At 40.1% G+C, this 14,781-nt stretch overlaps 2 protein-coding genes across 8 annotated transcripts in view; one reads left to right on the top strand and one right to left on the bottom strand.

Annotated features, from left to right (window-relative positions):
* blnk (B cell linker) overlaps nucleotides 1-592 on the top strand; it is a 31,350-nt gene extending 30,758 nt beyond the window's left edge. For all 6 annotated transcript variants that reach the window (XM_061790016.1, XM_061790011.1, XM_061790014.1 and 3 more), the window contains one exon: nucleotides 315-592. In XM_061790016.1, the coding sequence (XP_061646000.1) occupies nucleotides 315-485 (171 nt within the window). In that variant the 3' untranslated portion in view covers nucleotides 486-592. The remainder of the gene's footprint in view (nucleotides 1-314) is intronic.
* LOC133485765 (zinc finger protein 518A) lies at nucleotides 531-11,582 on the bottom strand. Of its 2 annotated transcripts, XM_061790009.1 has the most exons (4): nucleotides 11,431-11,582; nucleotides 4,456-4,784; nucleotides 2,649-3,875; nucleotides 531-2,521 (listed from the first exon to the last, which is right to left on the bottom strand). In XM_061790009.1, the coding sequence occupies exons 2-4, from the start codon at nucleotides 4,490-4,492 to the stop codon at nucleotides 1,854-1,856; spliced, it is 1,932 nt and encodes a 643-aa protein (XP_061645993.1). In that variant the 5' UTR covers nucleotides 4,493-4,784; nucleotides 11,431-11,582; the 3' UTR covers nucleotides 531-1,853. The 2 variants fall into 2 exon arrangements, with proteins under 2 accessions (XP_061645993.1, XP_061645992.1); XM_061790008.1 differs by having other exon boundaries at nucleotides 2,649-4,784.
* Between the last annotated feature and the right edge of the window lie 3,199 nt (nucleotides 11,583-14,781).

Raw genomic sequence — 14,781 nt, 5'->3', positions numbered from 1 at the left:
TTTTTACGATTACAAAACTAATTCTAAGCGAAAAACAAATAAAAAATATAAAAATAAAAACAGTGTGATGCATGTGGCCAACATACACTTGGCAGCACAGTTAGTGGGACAATACAAACACAAATTTGCACAAGATTTGAAGCAAATGTTATAAATATTTGTCATTTCATGACATGGTGTAGAATATTAACTCAAATGTCAAAAGTGGTATAAAATTTTAAAATGGCATTATAAACCTGAACTATTGGGAAGGAAATCAAGTCAGAAGAACTGCTTCAATGGATTTCATCCCCCCCCCCCTCCCCCCATTTAAGTATTTCCACAGCATCTCTCACATCATCGAGAACCACCAGAAGAACCCTCTGGTCCTGATAGACGGCAAGAGCAACAGCAAGGATGCTGCCAAGCTGCGTTTTCCTATGAAACAACCAACCACATCTGGACATCAAGGCCAGACTTTTGATGCGTTCTCACCTAGTTTTTAATGCCCACATGGTCAATCTGTGGCACTAAATTAGCAAGACTCAGAAGACTTTGAACATGTTTTATTGAGATGCTTTGCAGTGTTCACTCAGTATTCAAATTAACGAAAAGGCTGAGACAGTAGCTGTAGCAGGATTTTTTTTTTTTAGTAACTTACAAGTTGTATTTTTCAAATAAAGCAAAAGCAATATGTAACTCAGTCTCTTTAATCATGTCACCACGAACACACAACTTGCATTTATTCTCTGATCAACAAATAATGCTTATGCAGATTGGTTGCATAACAAAAAAACAAAAAAACAAAAAACAAAAAAAAGAATTAAGGCACTTTATGGAAAATATTCTTACAGTACCACGAGCTCAACTATGTACAATAAGAAATCTCTTGTCAGAATTGAAGATTTGATATTTACAGTGACTTACAGAAAGGGCTGTGGAATGACACAGAAACACACACACACGCGCGCGCGCACACACACACACACACCACAGTTCCTGTACTGTCAATACTGAGATCTCATGGCTGCTTTAGGAGATGTTTTACCACAGGAGGACACCTGTTGAGATTGTCGGCTTGAGGTGAGGTAAAGGAAATAGAACTCCTCCTTTAGTGCAAGTAAAAAAAACTAGATCATTTTCAAGTCAAACAAAAGTAAACTAATTGAAAAACAACACAACCAATCCAGGTGAGATTTCAAAAAACTATAGTCTATCATTCGCTGAAATATAAAACACACCTTTAGGTATAAAAATGTAGCGCGTGTTCAGGAATATCTGCTCCCATTAAATGAATGCAGGAAAATATATCCATCACAGATAATACTAGATTTGAACATTATTTGGAATTTACAAAACATTTACAAGAAATATTCCTTTGAACCAAAAATAAAGTCTATACATAAGAATCATAAATAAATGTTGAATAAAACAGCTTATTGCTTTTTTTCTTCTTCTTCTTTTAGAAATACACAGTTTTTGGTATATTTGACTAACGTGGGTCTCGGCATCCCATTCCTAAAACAAATGTTAGTTACAGCCTACCCCCATGCAACTGTGTGGCAATACACATTTACAGTGTTTTCTAAAATGTGACAGTGTATTTAAATAAAGCGATTGCGTGGGCAAACACAAAGGGTACTAATAACTAAAGGAATCACATTATTGTGACTATTGACTATTATTGTGAAATTTCATGAAGTTTCAAAAGGAGTTACTCAAACTGGGCAAGACAAAAGATTATGGTAGGTAATGTTACCCTGAGATTGTCTTGGATGTGCGACAACGGTTAATTAAGACTCTGAAAAGATGATTGTCACTGTTTCCATGATTGTTTAGCTGTATTGTATTTTGTTTTCCAGTGTACGCGACATTTAAAAGTTCTCACAGTTTGGCCTTTTCCAGTCCATCAGATGCCTCTGCCGGTGGACCATCCAAACCTCCTGCTTGTCAAAGACCCTGCCACAAAACCAGCAACTGAATTTCTTTGCAACCTTCATGCTGGGTGAAACTGCACCGACCACCTCATACTTTTTCCTGCTCAGTCTCCGCAGCCTAAGCTTTAAAACAAACCTTTCCTGGACCAAGTTCTCCCCGTGCCACAGTGGTTGGGTCTGAGCCGCCATATAATGGTTTGTCTCATGGGTCCTGTTGGTCGCGGTTGAAAGCGCGTTCAGAGTCCTTTTTGACAGAATGACCTTCTGCACAGCTCCTCTGTAACGACCAACCACGTTCATGATCCTGGCCACCTCTGGGATGTCTGCATCAGGGTGATTGAGTACCACAACAGGCTGGTCTCTCACTGGACGCCTTACCAACTGAGTGGGGTACATTGCTATCAATTTCAGAGTTCTTTGCAGGCTTTTTGGAGCAGGCTCCCGGCCGCCTACAAAGGCTGGCCACGATTCCTGTTGGATGGCATTCTCCATCGGCGGGTCAGCATTGTTGAGAAGCTCTGGGTTGAAGCCTGAAGGCACTTCTACACAATGGTCGCTCTGTTCTGTAGACACTGTTAGCCTCGCTCTTCCTGAGTTCATCACACCTGTGAGATTAAATTCGACACTCTTTTAGAAATACATGTGAAATCTAAATGTAAAGTCAAAGATATAAAAGTGGGATAAACCCTTGGCCATTTTTATCTCTATTGGAACTATAATTTGCAGGCTTACCCTTTTGCGTAATAGCTGGTTGTGAAAGAGGGGGAGACTTGCTGTGGCTGCTTTGAGTGGCTCCATCAATGGCTGACAGACTGCAGTCTGGGAAAACACTGGAGGAAGAGAGCTGAGCACTCTCGGGACACACCTCAACTGCAGTCTTTGTTAAATTTGACAGGATGCTCTTGTCAAGAACGGTCTCCAAGAATTGTAGCGATTTGTTTGCATCATTATGTTTTCTTTCAAATGGCAATAGCAAATCTTCAAACACAACAGGCTGGTTGATGAGAACATTTTCAGACCTTGCTGGATTTGCAGTGCAATGTGGAGGAAGTTCAGCCCGTGATGGTGCATGTGCTGCTGCATTGGCTTCTTGGGGGTCTTGCTGATCAGTCACCGGTATTGAGACCTTCACTGTTCTGTCAGAATTTGGTCCTTTGTATTGATCCTCCACTGGAAGACCATCTACTGTAAGTAAAGGGCTTTGTGACACCCACTGCCTCTCTTTGACAGGATTTTTCTTTAACACAATCTTCAAGGCTAATTCAGAGGTTACATTCTGCACCTTTTCAGATCTGGACTTTCTTTTCCCTCTTCTCAGAGTTTTATTTTTTGGTTTGTCTTTATAAGTGGTTCTTTGCTCTTGGCTCTCATTTATGACAACTGGCTCACCATAAATACTGATTCCATCCAAACTGAGTTGCACATTTTCAGGCCTTACATCTGTCCCAATATTGAAGTTGGTCTTTAAATCCTGGTTCTCTCCATTTTCAATGATCTGGACACAATCAAGTGGTTCATTGTGGGTGGAAGTTAATGAATCTTTACTGAGTTTTGTTTCAGTCTCAAGGTAATGTGGGTCATCATTCAAAATTACTTGACATCCCTTTTGCCCAACATCATAATGAGCATCGCCAGCAGGATTTTCAAGTGTAAGACTTTCTTTTTCCATCTTCTCTACCATTTTCAGTCTTTTAGCATAGCTTATAGCATTCTGAGCTACTGTTATCTTGTTCTGGACCGTGAGGACTGTGAGATCCTCTGAATTCGACAGGATACCATTCTCAGACTTTGGATGGACGTTAATGTCTTGAGGAACATTAGACAGAACAGATTTGAGAGCCTTGGTCCATTTCCGGTCACCCTTTTCACCTGCAACAGATTTCATTAAAAACTGCTGGGTCTTCTCTAGTGTAGTTTGGGGATCAGACAAATGGCAGTACTTCTCCAGGAAGTCTCTACCTGGAAGAGAAAGGCAGTCCTGTGTCAACCAGCACATTTCCCTCACTGTACTCCTTGTTAACCTTGGTGTAATTTGGGTGTTGTTTGATTTTGTTGCTATGGAATGGATCTCCTTCTTCCTCTGGTTACCTTTATGGCAACCATGGTTTGCATTAATGTGCTTTGCAAGTACCCACTTCTGAGATGCTTCATAGCTGCAGTGGGGACAACATAATGTTTGACTTGCTGTCATAGACCCAAATTGAGTATTGTCCTTGGGAAGTCCAATCTCATGTGCTCTTTGGAGGCCGAGATGATGTGCACACATATGCTCTAAAAACACAGTCACATCGCCAGTGGAGAATCCCTGACACTTTTCACATGAATATTTGCCATTTTGACAGTGACGCATTGTGAGATGTGCACTCAGTTCAGACCATGTGCGTTTCACATCATCATTACAAATAATGCAGCTAGAAAAAGTGTCCTTGTGGCTTAACAGATGAACCTGAAGGTAGGCGAAGTCATGTGCATCAAAGGGACACATATGACAACAAAAAACAGGTGAGCTCCCTCTGTGGTTTTCCTCAAAGTGTCTTACCAAGTCTTTGGGAACATATTCCAAATTGTCCTTGCATTGAATGCACATAAACCTGAGTGCATCAATACTATGGTTTGTGCAGCTTTCACTCTCCTGTGCCTCCAGGTGGGGCTTCGTTGATGAAGGCCACTCTGTCCTTTGCTCGCGTTTTTCTGGTAACTTCTTTGGACCATTTTGAGCTTTACGTTGCATAGTTGGGAGCTGAGCTGCACGCTTCCTTCGACGGAGCCGTTTGTGCCAAACTCTATTCTTCTTCCTTGCACTCTGCTTTTTATTTGCAGCAGCAGTAACTGTGCAAATATCTACCAAATCCATGGGCTTTTCTGTTTCTGAAAGAGAGTACAAGAAATCAACACACAAGGCACAACCACTTAAATTAAGACAGCTATGAAGAAATGCACGCCATTATTCCATTTTAAATAATTATTCCAAATTAGACACATTTTTAAGATGGAGTTTAACAAAGTCTAACCTCAATTTGTTCAGATTTCACATTTACTGTATTTTACTCTTTAGAAATAATGGCAATAGAATTATTCCATTCCTCAGGATGAAATGTAACCATTATCAACAACCTTCACAAAAAAAGAAGTTGACCACTGTTAATAGAGAAATGCAAAATAGAGGGGGGGGGGGGGGGGGGGGGTGAGTATTGATTTAACACATTAGCAAGTGGAGGAAGAGGATTACTGACAAGACCCTTTGCTGAGACTCCCTCCGGATTCAGAAAGTAAATAATGAGTATTTAATTCATTTAAAAAATAAAAAAAATCAACTTAAAAAATAGGTTGGCACAGAAATCTCCGCAGGTACAATACGAACCACCTTCCATACAGACATACTGTATCGACATACAGTATACCTCCATTCTACTGTATTGACTTTCCCTTCACAGTGTATTAATACCCTCTACTGGTAGAAAGTAAACTTTGCCCTTCTCTGCTAGGATGAAGGGCAAAGTTTATAAAACAGTGGTGAGGCCAGCCATGATGTATGGATTAGAGACAGTGGCACTGAAGAGAAAACAGGAAGCAGAGCTGGAGGTGGCGGAAATGAAGATGTTGAGGTTCGCTCTCGGAGTGACCAGGTTGGATAAAATTAGAAATGAGCTCATCAGAGGGACAGCCAAGGTTCGATGTTTTGGAGACAAAGTTAGAGAGAGCAGACTTCAATGGTTTGGACACGTCCAGAGGAGAGAGAGTGAGTATATTGGTAGAAGGATGATGAGGATGGAGCTGCCAGGCAAGAGAGCTAGAGGAAGACCAAAGAGAAGGTTGATGGATGTCGTGAGGGAAGACATGATGGCAGTTGGTGTTCGAGAGGAGGATGCAGGAGATAGGCTCTCATGGAAAAGAATGACGCGCTGTGGCGACCCCTAACGGGACAAGCCGAAAGGAAAAGAAGAAGAAGAAGAAGACTGGTAGAAAGTGGGTACTGCAGGCATGAACCTAAATTCAGTAAGGCAGGGGGTTGTATACATACGATTACTCGATTATTGGAAAAAAAATGTTGAAAAAAAATGCGTTTTAGGCATTAACTGTATTTGCTTCTATTAAGTTGCTGTTCGTGATTGGACTTTGTAATAGCATATTTATTCAGTTAACCCTTGCTAAAGTACACTTTTGGGGGGGTAGATTTATTTGTTATTATTATCTATCATTTATTCTTATTTAAAGATTCATTGTGCACTGAAAACTGTTACATATTGTTTTTTGAAAAGTAGAGCAATACAAATAAAGATTTTTCCCTAACATGAGGAATAATCATGATTAATAATCATGATCGCAATATTGATTAAAAAAAAAAAATCGTGATTATTATTTTGGCCATAACCGTGCAACCCTAATCGATTCTAAAAAGATTAGATAGTCACAGCCCTATTTCCATCAATCCATCCATTTTCCATACCGCTTATCCTCACTAGGGTCGCAGGGGTGCTGGAGCCTATCCCAGCTGACTCTGGGCGAGATGCTAGTCGACAGCCAATCGCAGGGCACAACCAACCATTCCCACTTACACCTACGGACACTTTAGAATCTTCAATTAACCTACCACGCATGTTTTTGGGATGTGGGACGAAACCGGAGTACCCAGAGATAACCAAGCAGGCACGGGAAGAACATGCACCCGGGTCACCAGAACTGTGAGGCAGATGTGCTAACCAGTAGTCCACCGTGCCACCCAGCCCTATATTTTAATGTAATTCTAAATTGAAAGATTAAGAAGAACTTATAACACTCAAATAAAACGTGTTTTATTGTTTTACACTAAAATACACGTCGACCCAAGAACCCCGCCATGTTTTACAACCTGTACATGCGTGGAGGAAAGCCAGGTGTGCATCTCAGTCTGTGGACTATAGTGCGTGCAAATTAGAGGTTAACTTCAGCTAAGTACTCCAATGAAAGGGTGAGTACTAGATCACTGTATGGCTGTATAACATGTTATGAGGTTTTTATGTGTTAAGTTGTTGGGTGTAACGCTGGTTTAAAGAAGAAGAGAGGTTGGAACTTCAGAGTTACTGCCTGTTATTATTAGTTTACCAGATTAGTCACATTTGGGATTAAACATGCTGTCATGAGCTCAAAATATGTTTGGCTACTCATTTCCAATTGTTATGATGGTTCAAGGTGCGGCGGCACGGTGGCCGACTGGTTAGAGCGTCAGCCTCACAGTTCTGAGGACCCGGGTTCAATCCCCGGCCCCGCCTGTGTGGAGTTTGCATGTTCTCCCCGTGCCTGCGTGGGTTTTCTCCGGGTACTCCGGTTTCCTCCCACATCCCAAAAACATGCATGAATTGGAGACTCTAAATTGCCCGTAGGCATGACTGTGAGTGCGAATGGTTGTTTGTTCCTATGTGCCCTGCGATTGGCTGGCAACCAGTTCAGGGTGTACCCCGCCTCCTGCCCGATGACAGCTGGGATAGGCTCCAGCACGCCCGCGACCCTAGTGAGGAGAAGCGGCTCAGAAAATGGATGGATGGATGGTTCAAAATCAAGGTTTATTTGATTTTTAAAGCTATTGTATGCAACGTTTGGCGGCCCCCAAGCTTGAATTCAGCATTACAACAAAAGAACAGAGCCGTCCCTTAAATTCGACGGAGGTAATGCATGTTATGCACCTTGTATGTGATTCGACAATATTTTTTCTTATGTTTTGAAGGACAGCTGGTAGGAAAAAAAGACGGATTCTTTGGATGAGGTAATTCATGTAAATTCCCTATCACTGCTGCGTTTTGCGGGTTGCATTGTTCAGTGCTGAATATCATGTGGCTTACGTCAGACACCAGGGGTGGGTAAAAATATCGATTCATCAGTGCATTGCAATTCTTTTGGATATCTTCCGTGTAGTGTGATATATCAACGACAACTCTCCGACAGTGCACCTTGACGTCGACCAATAGGATTGCGTTCTGTGACCGGCGCATCGCCTCCCGTGATTGCTGTTGTCAACATACTTGCGCGCCGTTAACATATATTCACGCGCACAAACGTTTACCGAAATTTTAGAGCATGATTCGACAGTACGCCGATATGTTTACGTACAACCGTATGTGCTAGCACTAGCTTGCTTAACGTTTTTTTGCCTGCTTGCAAGCCGTTTCGTATTAAAAGTACGTGAACATACCTCAAGCAATCCTTGAATGAACGTTCTCTCCCGAGCACCAGTGACGAACAACACACGTTTTTCCTCATTTTGCCCCCCACACTCACTCACAGAAACAATACATTGCGCGGCACATTGTTGTCGTCATCGCCATGGTAACGAGTGTAACCGGTAATGTTGACCGGTAACACGTTTTCTGCGTCCACCTGTGTGACAGTGATTGATTTGACAAGATAAATCCCGGTGAGCGTAAAAGATGGGATACGCTGCTATTGGAATAAATCTTGCGTGGTGTTGCCACTCTCTCCCAGAGAAACGCCAAGATTTGATGGCATAGTCTGAGTCTGACATAGTGCAATTGGGAAAGACCAAATTTGTCTTGTAGTCTGATCCAGGCATAAGCAAGCATCGCACGAGTTAAAAACCGAATGATTTCTACTTTTAAATCTAACGTTTGGGCTCATTCTTGATTCCCCTGTAAATCTGGAACACAGGAAATGGACAAAAGACACTTGAGCCCCGATATGCAATATCAACATGAAAACATTAGAGGTCGCCGTCCCGAAGTTGTACATGCAGTTAAGACAGTCATTTTGGAGTCAAAGTTGGCAGAAAGAGTGGCACTTAGGTACGTGTGATGGTTTGTCTTCAAGAGCAACTGACCTCTACGTACGTAACTAGTATCACTTCTCAACTAATTTCAAACAAGTGGGAATTAGTGTCAAATGTTCTGCAGACTAGAGCCCTCCACGGAAGCCACACAGGGAGCAACATAGCAAACTTGTTGAGAGAGGCAATAAATGAATGAATGGGGTTTGACGAAGTACCAGTAATTGTTACAATGCCACAAACATGCTACTTAATTAGGTATTACTTAAAAACCAAGCCAATATCAATAGTAACCCTAACCCTAATAAGAAATATACCGTAGTTTAAAGTATACATGCGGTTTACTTTTTCCAATAAAGAGCTGTCATTGTGTTTATTTTTGTACTCCATAAGCACAAATAAGTTATTGTGCTTATTGTGCACATTTTTATTACAATTTCCAAGAGGAAGTACAAATTTAAGGTTACATTCAAATTATCTTTTCAGTGTTTATACACAACTGCTGTTATTTTTACTTTTGTACTCTATGTGCACAAATAAGTTATGTGCAAATTTGTATTTTCAGATTTTTTTTATTGCTTAAGGAATGTGACATGACATACAACATATTTATAACTTGGCATCAAAAATGTTTATTATTTATTTATTCATGTTTATTTCTACTTCTTACTGAATTGATATCGGAGCATTCAAATCAAAATTGAATCGCAACCTTAAAGAATTTGTATCAAATCGAATTGCAACCAAAAAAAAATGTAAATCAAATCGAATCATGACATTCTTAACAATGCCCAGCCCTATCTACCATAATATTTTGTCTTGCCCAGTTGGCAACTACCTCCAAACCTCTCTGCTCATGCCTTGGAAGTATTAGCATGAAAGGATCTCACAGCCCACAATTAACTAACGTTAGCTCATATGAGCTAATGTCTACGTTTGCAGATACACTGTTGCATAATAATAACGCGGCGTATCAGTGACTAGTCCATAGTTATTTTGAAAACTAAAATCTTCCCGGGTGAGTAGAGTGGTGGCGTGCGCATGTGTTGAGGTGACTCCACACTCCAAGCGTACAGTCTCAATTGGTTGGTGTCGGGTGGCAAAAAAATTCAATAAATAAAGAGGATTTGCGTGTTCACACGAAGGCAGCATGTTTAATCCATCCTCACTAGTCAAGTGCAGCAGTAGACGGTAGTCAAGGCTAGCATAGTGGAGGAGAAGAGAAACTTGAAAACACTCAATCTTGCGTCATGTAAGTCGAATGCAAGACGAAAGCTGCCCAACAATCACTCATCATCGTAGCATTTAAGCAGCACCTTGCTGCAAAAATCCAACCTGACAGCAGGCTTAAGCTATTAGAAAAGCTATTGGGGTGTTTATTGCTGAAGACATGAGGCCATACTTCATTGTGCAAAACATGTTATGAAATCCAGTCGCACACCCTCTTCAGTGCGATGATCGAGTCAAGCCAAGTCTTTATGAACAGGAAAAGGCCAAACTTGGATGCTGCGATAAAAAGCCACAAAAACTAGGTTTCTGAGCCAATATTATATAGAGGCGGTTGGCTAGTCTGCCAATTCATTTTTAAGCGCATGGGCACAATTACATCCAGATGACATTTTGCGAACGCTCCCATAGTTCAATTTACTTTAGCGTGTGAAAACATACTGAGGGACGGTGTGAATGTGAGTAAGAATGGTTTTCTGTCTCTATATGCCCTATGATTGAATGGCGACAACTCCTGGGTCTATTCTGCCTCAAAACAGTTCGGGACAGGGTCAGGCTCCCTGTCACCCTGAAGAGCATACGGATCTTCTTCAGTAATGGGCGAGTACAATTGAAATGACCAGCTTTACATGCCTTTTGAAGAGTTTTGGGGTGCAAATCGTACCACTGACTGAGGTATGAATGCATATCTGGCACACAAAATGTACACAGGTTTGAAAGACTGCAGGTGATTGCCAAAACATGAGTTTGAATGTTTAGCACGAAAGAATCACCCTCCTGAGCATTCATATACAGTTTCCTTGGCACACAATAAGTGTTGATGCTGAGACACAGTACAGCATTCACCCAACAGAAGAGTGTCGAGACGTTCAAGAGCTCAACATTTCTGCTGCATGTCCACCTGTTGCTTGCTATGATTCAACTTGTTCTGCGTAGAAAGCCTATCATTTCCCTATGGCGGAAAAAAAACTAAACTACTTTCAACAACCAGGTGTTGGGCCACTGCTGTTGGGCTCACTTGCTCTCACTTTGTGTCCTTTTCTGACTAATCACCATATACCGTGGATATGGGTAGTAGCATTAAAATGCCTGTCGAAGTTTGCAAATGGACCGCTAAATTAACCAACGTAGTCATATAGAAGCCTCGTCGGTCAGTGGGGCGGCCATTATACTATACTCTAACTTAACCACAACAAAGTGACGAAACTGTAAGCGACAGACCCTTAGGAAATCGGGAAGTGACGATTTAAAAACAAGAGAGACTTGTCACTGTTTTCACTTCCCAGGAAAACGCGCTTCGTGCGTTTGCTATCGAGCTCAAGGCAAACATTTTTCGTGAAGTAGCGTTTTGGTTGTTTAAAAATAACGTGACGCACCGAGCGCTCGCATAAACGAAATAACTTAGCGACAAAGTTACGATAAATCCACATTTTAGCGTGGCGTCGCGGTAACACTATAATTAAAGCTACGAGGTTGTGTAAATCCAAATCAAAGAAGTTGTTGTTGCTATAATTGTGTCGTTTTTTTTTTTACCTCTTCTTTCGTCGAGAGCTTGACAGCTCAGCGAGTGGCAGCCATGATGGTTTCATCATCCGGGGATTACAATCTCTGAGCCCCCTTAGCCTTTAGCCTTTAGCCGGATGTCACCAAGCGGCAGGCCAGGCAGTCCCTCCTGCCTCAGGCCTCCTTATGGCTCTCTCTGCCGCATGTGGCTTGTACAAATGTACATGTTCAGTGGGAGTAAATAAATTAATTAAATAAACCTTCTCGTGTTCTACTCGATGTAACCAGCTCAATTAATAATTCTGACTGCCTTTTTGTTGCTTTAAAATTGGATCAGTGTTGGTTTTATACGTTGCCCCATATTTCCACACAATAAATCGTATATGCCAATGGCATTAACCATGCATATATATATATATATATATATATATATATATATATATATATGTGTGTGTGTGTGTGTGTGTGTGTGTGTGTGTGTGTGTGTGTGTGTGTGTGTGTGTGTGTGTGTTTGTGTGTGTGTGTGTGAATAATTTCGTATAAGTATGCTTTCTCAGCATCTAAAGAAATTTGCTAAATCCTTATCCTAGTCAACAGTTTCTGACTACCATAAACTGGATTAATAAGGGATCATGAGGGACAATTTTTCAGAATTTTCTTTCATCACGTTTTTATCGTCTGCTTTGCAAAAAAAAATAAAAAATCACCGACCTCATTCATTGGGTCGCATTGTGGGTAAGGGCTGTAATCTGAGGCAGAAAAGTTGTTCTTCAACTATCATTACCAGTTTCAGTGAGTTAAAAATAAAAACGTTAGCAAGAGCCATAAAAAAAATTGATACCGTGCAAAACTTTGTTTCTGGAGGTCAGGTGACCTCGAGTGGCTTATGTGGACAGCCACTCGATCTGCATGTTGGAGACTTTATCAGGTAGTTTAGATATCATTATAGTCCTGTTATTCTGTGAAACAATATTTTCTTGTCTTGATACAAAATCAGGATCAATTCTACTAGAAAGCGTGTCTGAAAATAAGTTTCTTGGAGTAATAATTGAACAACATGACAACATACAGCGGCTGAAATAAGTATTTAACAGGTCACCATTTTTCTCACTCAATATATTGACGTGACATTTTCACCATATATTTCATGAGAAAAATGGCGACGTGTTAAATACTTATTTCAGCAGCTCTGCTGTGTGTGTGTGTGTGTATATATATATATATATATATATATATATAGTGTGTGAATAATTTCGTATTTCGTACAGTGTGTATGTATATATACAGTGTGTATATATATATATATATATATACACACACACTGTGTGTGTTATGTCAAATATACTCCAAAAAGTCCCTTAATTAACCTCAAACAAGTGAATAATAATAGGTGAACATACCGACAATGACATTGAATTTAAGATGCGCTATTCATTATAACCAATAGATAGCGCCATATACCAAAGGAATTTTTTTTTTTTTAATTCAAGGTTTATTAAGCCTAAAAGAAATGATTCGTATTACGCACGGTAAAAACAATGGTAGCACTGACATTCTTACTTTGCTAGTCTCCCGCCACCTACCAAAAATATAAAAGATAAAAAAATGAACAGTTTTGTATAACGGAAGATAACTACTGAAGTAAATGTATGTACTAACAATTTTAAAACAATGATAATTTTTAAAAACAATGATAATTTTTAAAAATGTATTCTAGTTTGGCAGTAGTAATAGTTTTGCTAGTGCAAAAAAAAAACATAATGTGCAAAGATGCAGGCATTCAAGTATTGAAGTATTGTGGGTTTCAGAAGTATTGCAAAAACGTTCAAATGAGCAGGATTACAAAAGAAAAAAATATCATGTGTGGTTCACAGGTTGTTATGACATATTTGTTCAGGAGTCTGATGGCGTAGTGCAGTGTTCTATTTTTTTTTGCACGTAGATCTTGGCTTTCTGTCCTTGAGAATGGAAAATTCTCAATGACTATGGTTAAAGCCAGAGTTTTTTTTTTGTTTAGATATTTTTAGTAAACAGGTTTTTTATTTGTACAGTACAAATTCCGATTATAAATAAACTATCTACTTAGTTTTATATTAGCGCAAAACAGAATGAAAAGGGGAAAAAAGAAAATCCAGAATTAACTATATAAACATCAAGACAAAAACAACAATACCACCTATCCACCTGCCCGTCTGTCCCGATACATAAGTCATTTACAATACATAAACCCAAAGTATATTGCAGGATAGGGTTGGGAACGATAAACTGATGCGACCGGAAATCCGTTCGTAAAGGCGAGAGATACAACTGTATCAGTAGCAGATTCCGTTATCGATACAAAATCCGTCAGGAATCTTCAGATATATCGGTTGTAGGCCTGCGGACCAGATATCGCAAGACTAGGAATCGGTTGCCTGAAAGTTTATGGTTTTTATCTCGGAAAGCTTTCCTCCGTAGTTAACGTTATGTTTACAACCAAACTCAGCAGTGCTGGATACTAGCGACACTACTAGCTTAACTACATTTGTCTGTAGCGTCACTATTTCAACATCAAATAGCTTTTCAGTAGTTAAGCTACTTTTGTGGTCACGGCAAAAGCAAAGTAGCGTTTCCCAGGATTTGTAAACTTTGAATGCGACGTCACGTTACGTACCTTATCTCAAGTCCGCCGTCGAGACCGGGGCCCTGTGTGCAGCGGCGGCCCTAGCTTGAATGGCACGGTGAGTGAGACCCCCCATGGCTCTTTAAATATTGTTTGTGCAGATTTTGTGGAGAGAAAATCTTAAAAATTAATTGTTGTGGTCTATTTAAATAAATAATTTTATATTTAAGTAAAGTAATCTATAATTTTTATTTTTTAACACTGCCATAAAGCAACAATGCTCAGGGTTAAGTGGTGTTTTCCTGTACATTTTAAAAATAATGTTAGACAAATTTCATTTTATAGAATTGAGTTAAGTTAAGTCAAGGCTTTTTATGATTAGCACGTGCAAATGTTAACTAGCACGTTTTTTTCTGCAGCGAATCGAATCGAGAATCGTATCGTTCCCCTACTGAATCGAATCGTATCGAATCATTCCACCGGTAGAGATATCGTTTTTGAATCGAATCGCAACCTGTGTATCTAGATATGTATCGAATCGGCCTCGTGCCAGAGATTCCCAACCCTATCACAGGTGTTAGAGGTGGAGATAATCAGGGAATGGTTGCCATATTTTGTTAAATGCTGAGAGTCTATCAGAGAGAACGAACCGTGTTTGTTAGGTCCTTAGAGTCTTTGAGATGGAGTGTCGTTTTTCTTCCGGAACACCAGAAGCATTTTATTTTATTTATTTTTTTTTTTTTTTATTTTTTTGCAGTCACAATACAGCAGATTTTAAA

This window comes from Phyllopteryx taeniolatus, chromosome 11 (assembly GCF_024500385.1).
Source record: "Phyllopteryx taeniolatus isolate TA_2022b chromosome 11, UOR_Ptae_1.2, whole genome shotgun sequence".
Taxonomy (NCBI): domain Eukaryota; kingdom Metazoa; phylum Chordata; class Actinopteri; order Syngnathiformes; family Syngnathidae; genus Phyllopteryx; species Phyllopteryx taeniolatus.
Note: the sequence above shows the minus strand (reverse complement) of the source record. Positions and strands in the feature narration are given on the sequence as shown.

Coding starts and splice junctions, on each gene's coding strand:
- LOC133485765 (XM_061790008.1), bottom strand. CDS start 4,770: ATGGATTTGGTAGATATTTGCACAGTTACTGCTGCTGCAAATAAAAAG. Junction 2,522..2,648: donor ACCAGCTATTACGCAAAAGG/GTAAGCCTGCAA, acceptor TTAATCTCACAG/GTGTGATGAACTCAGGAAGA.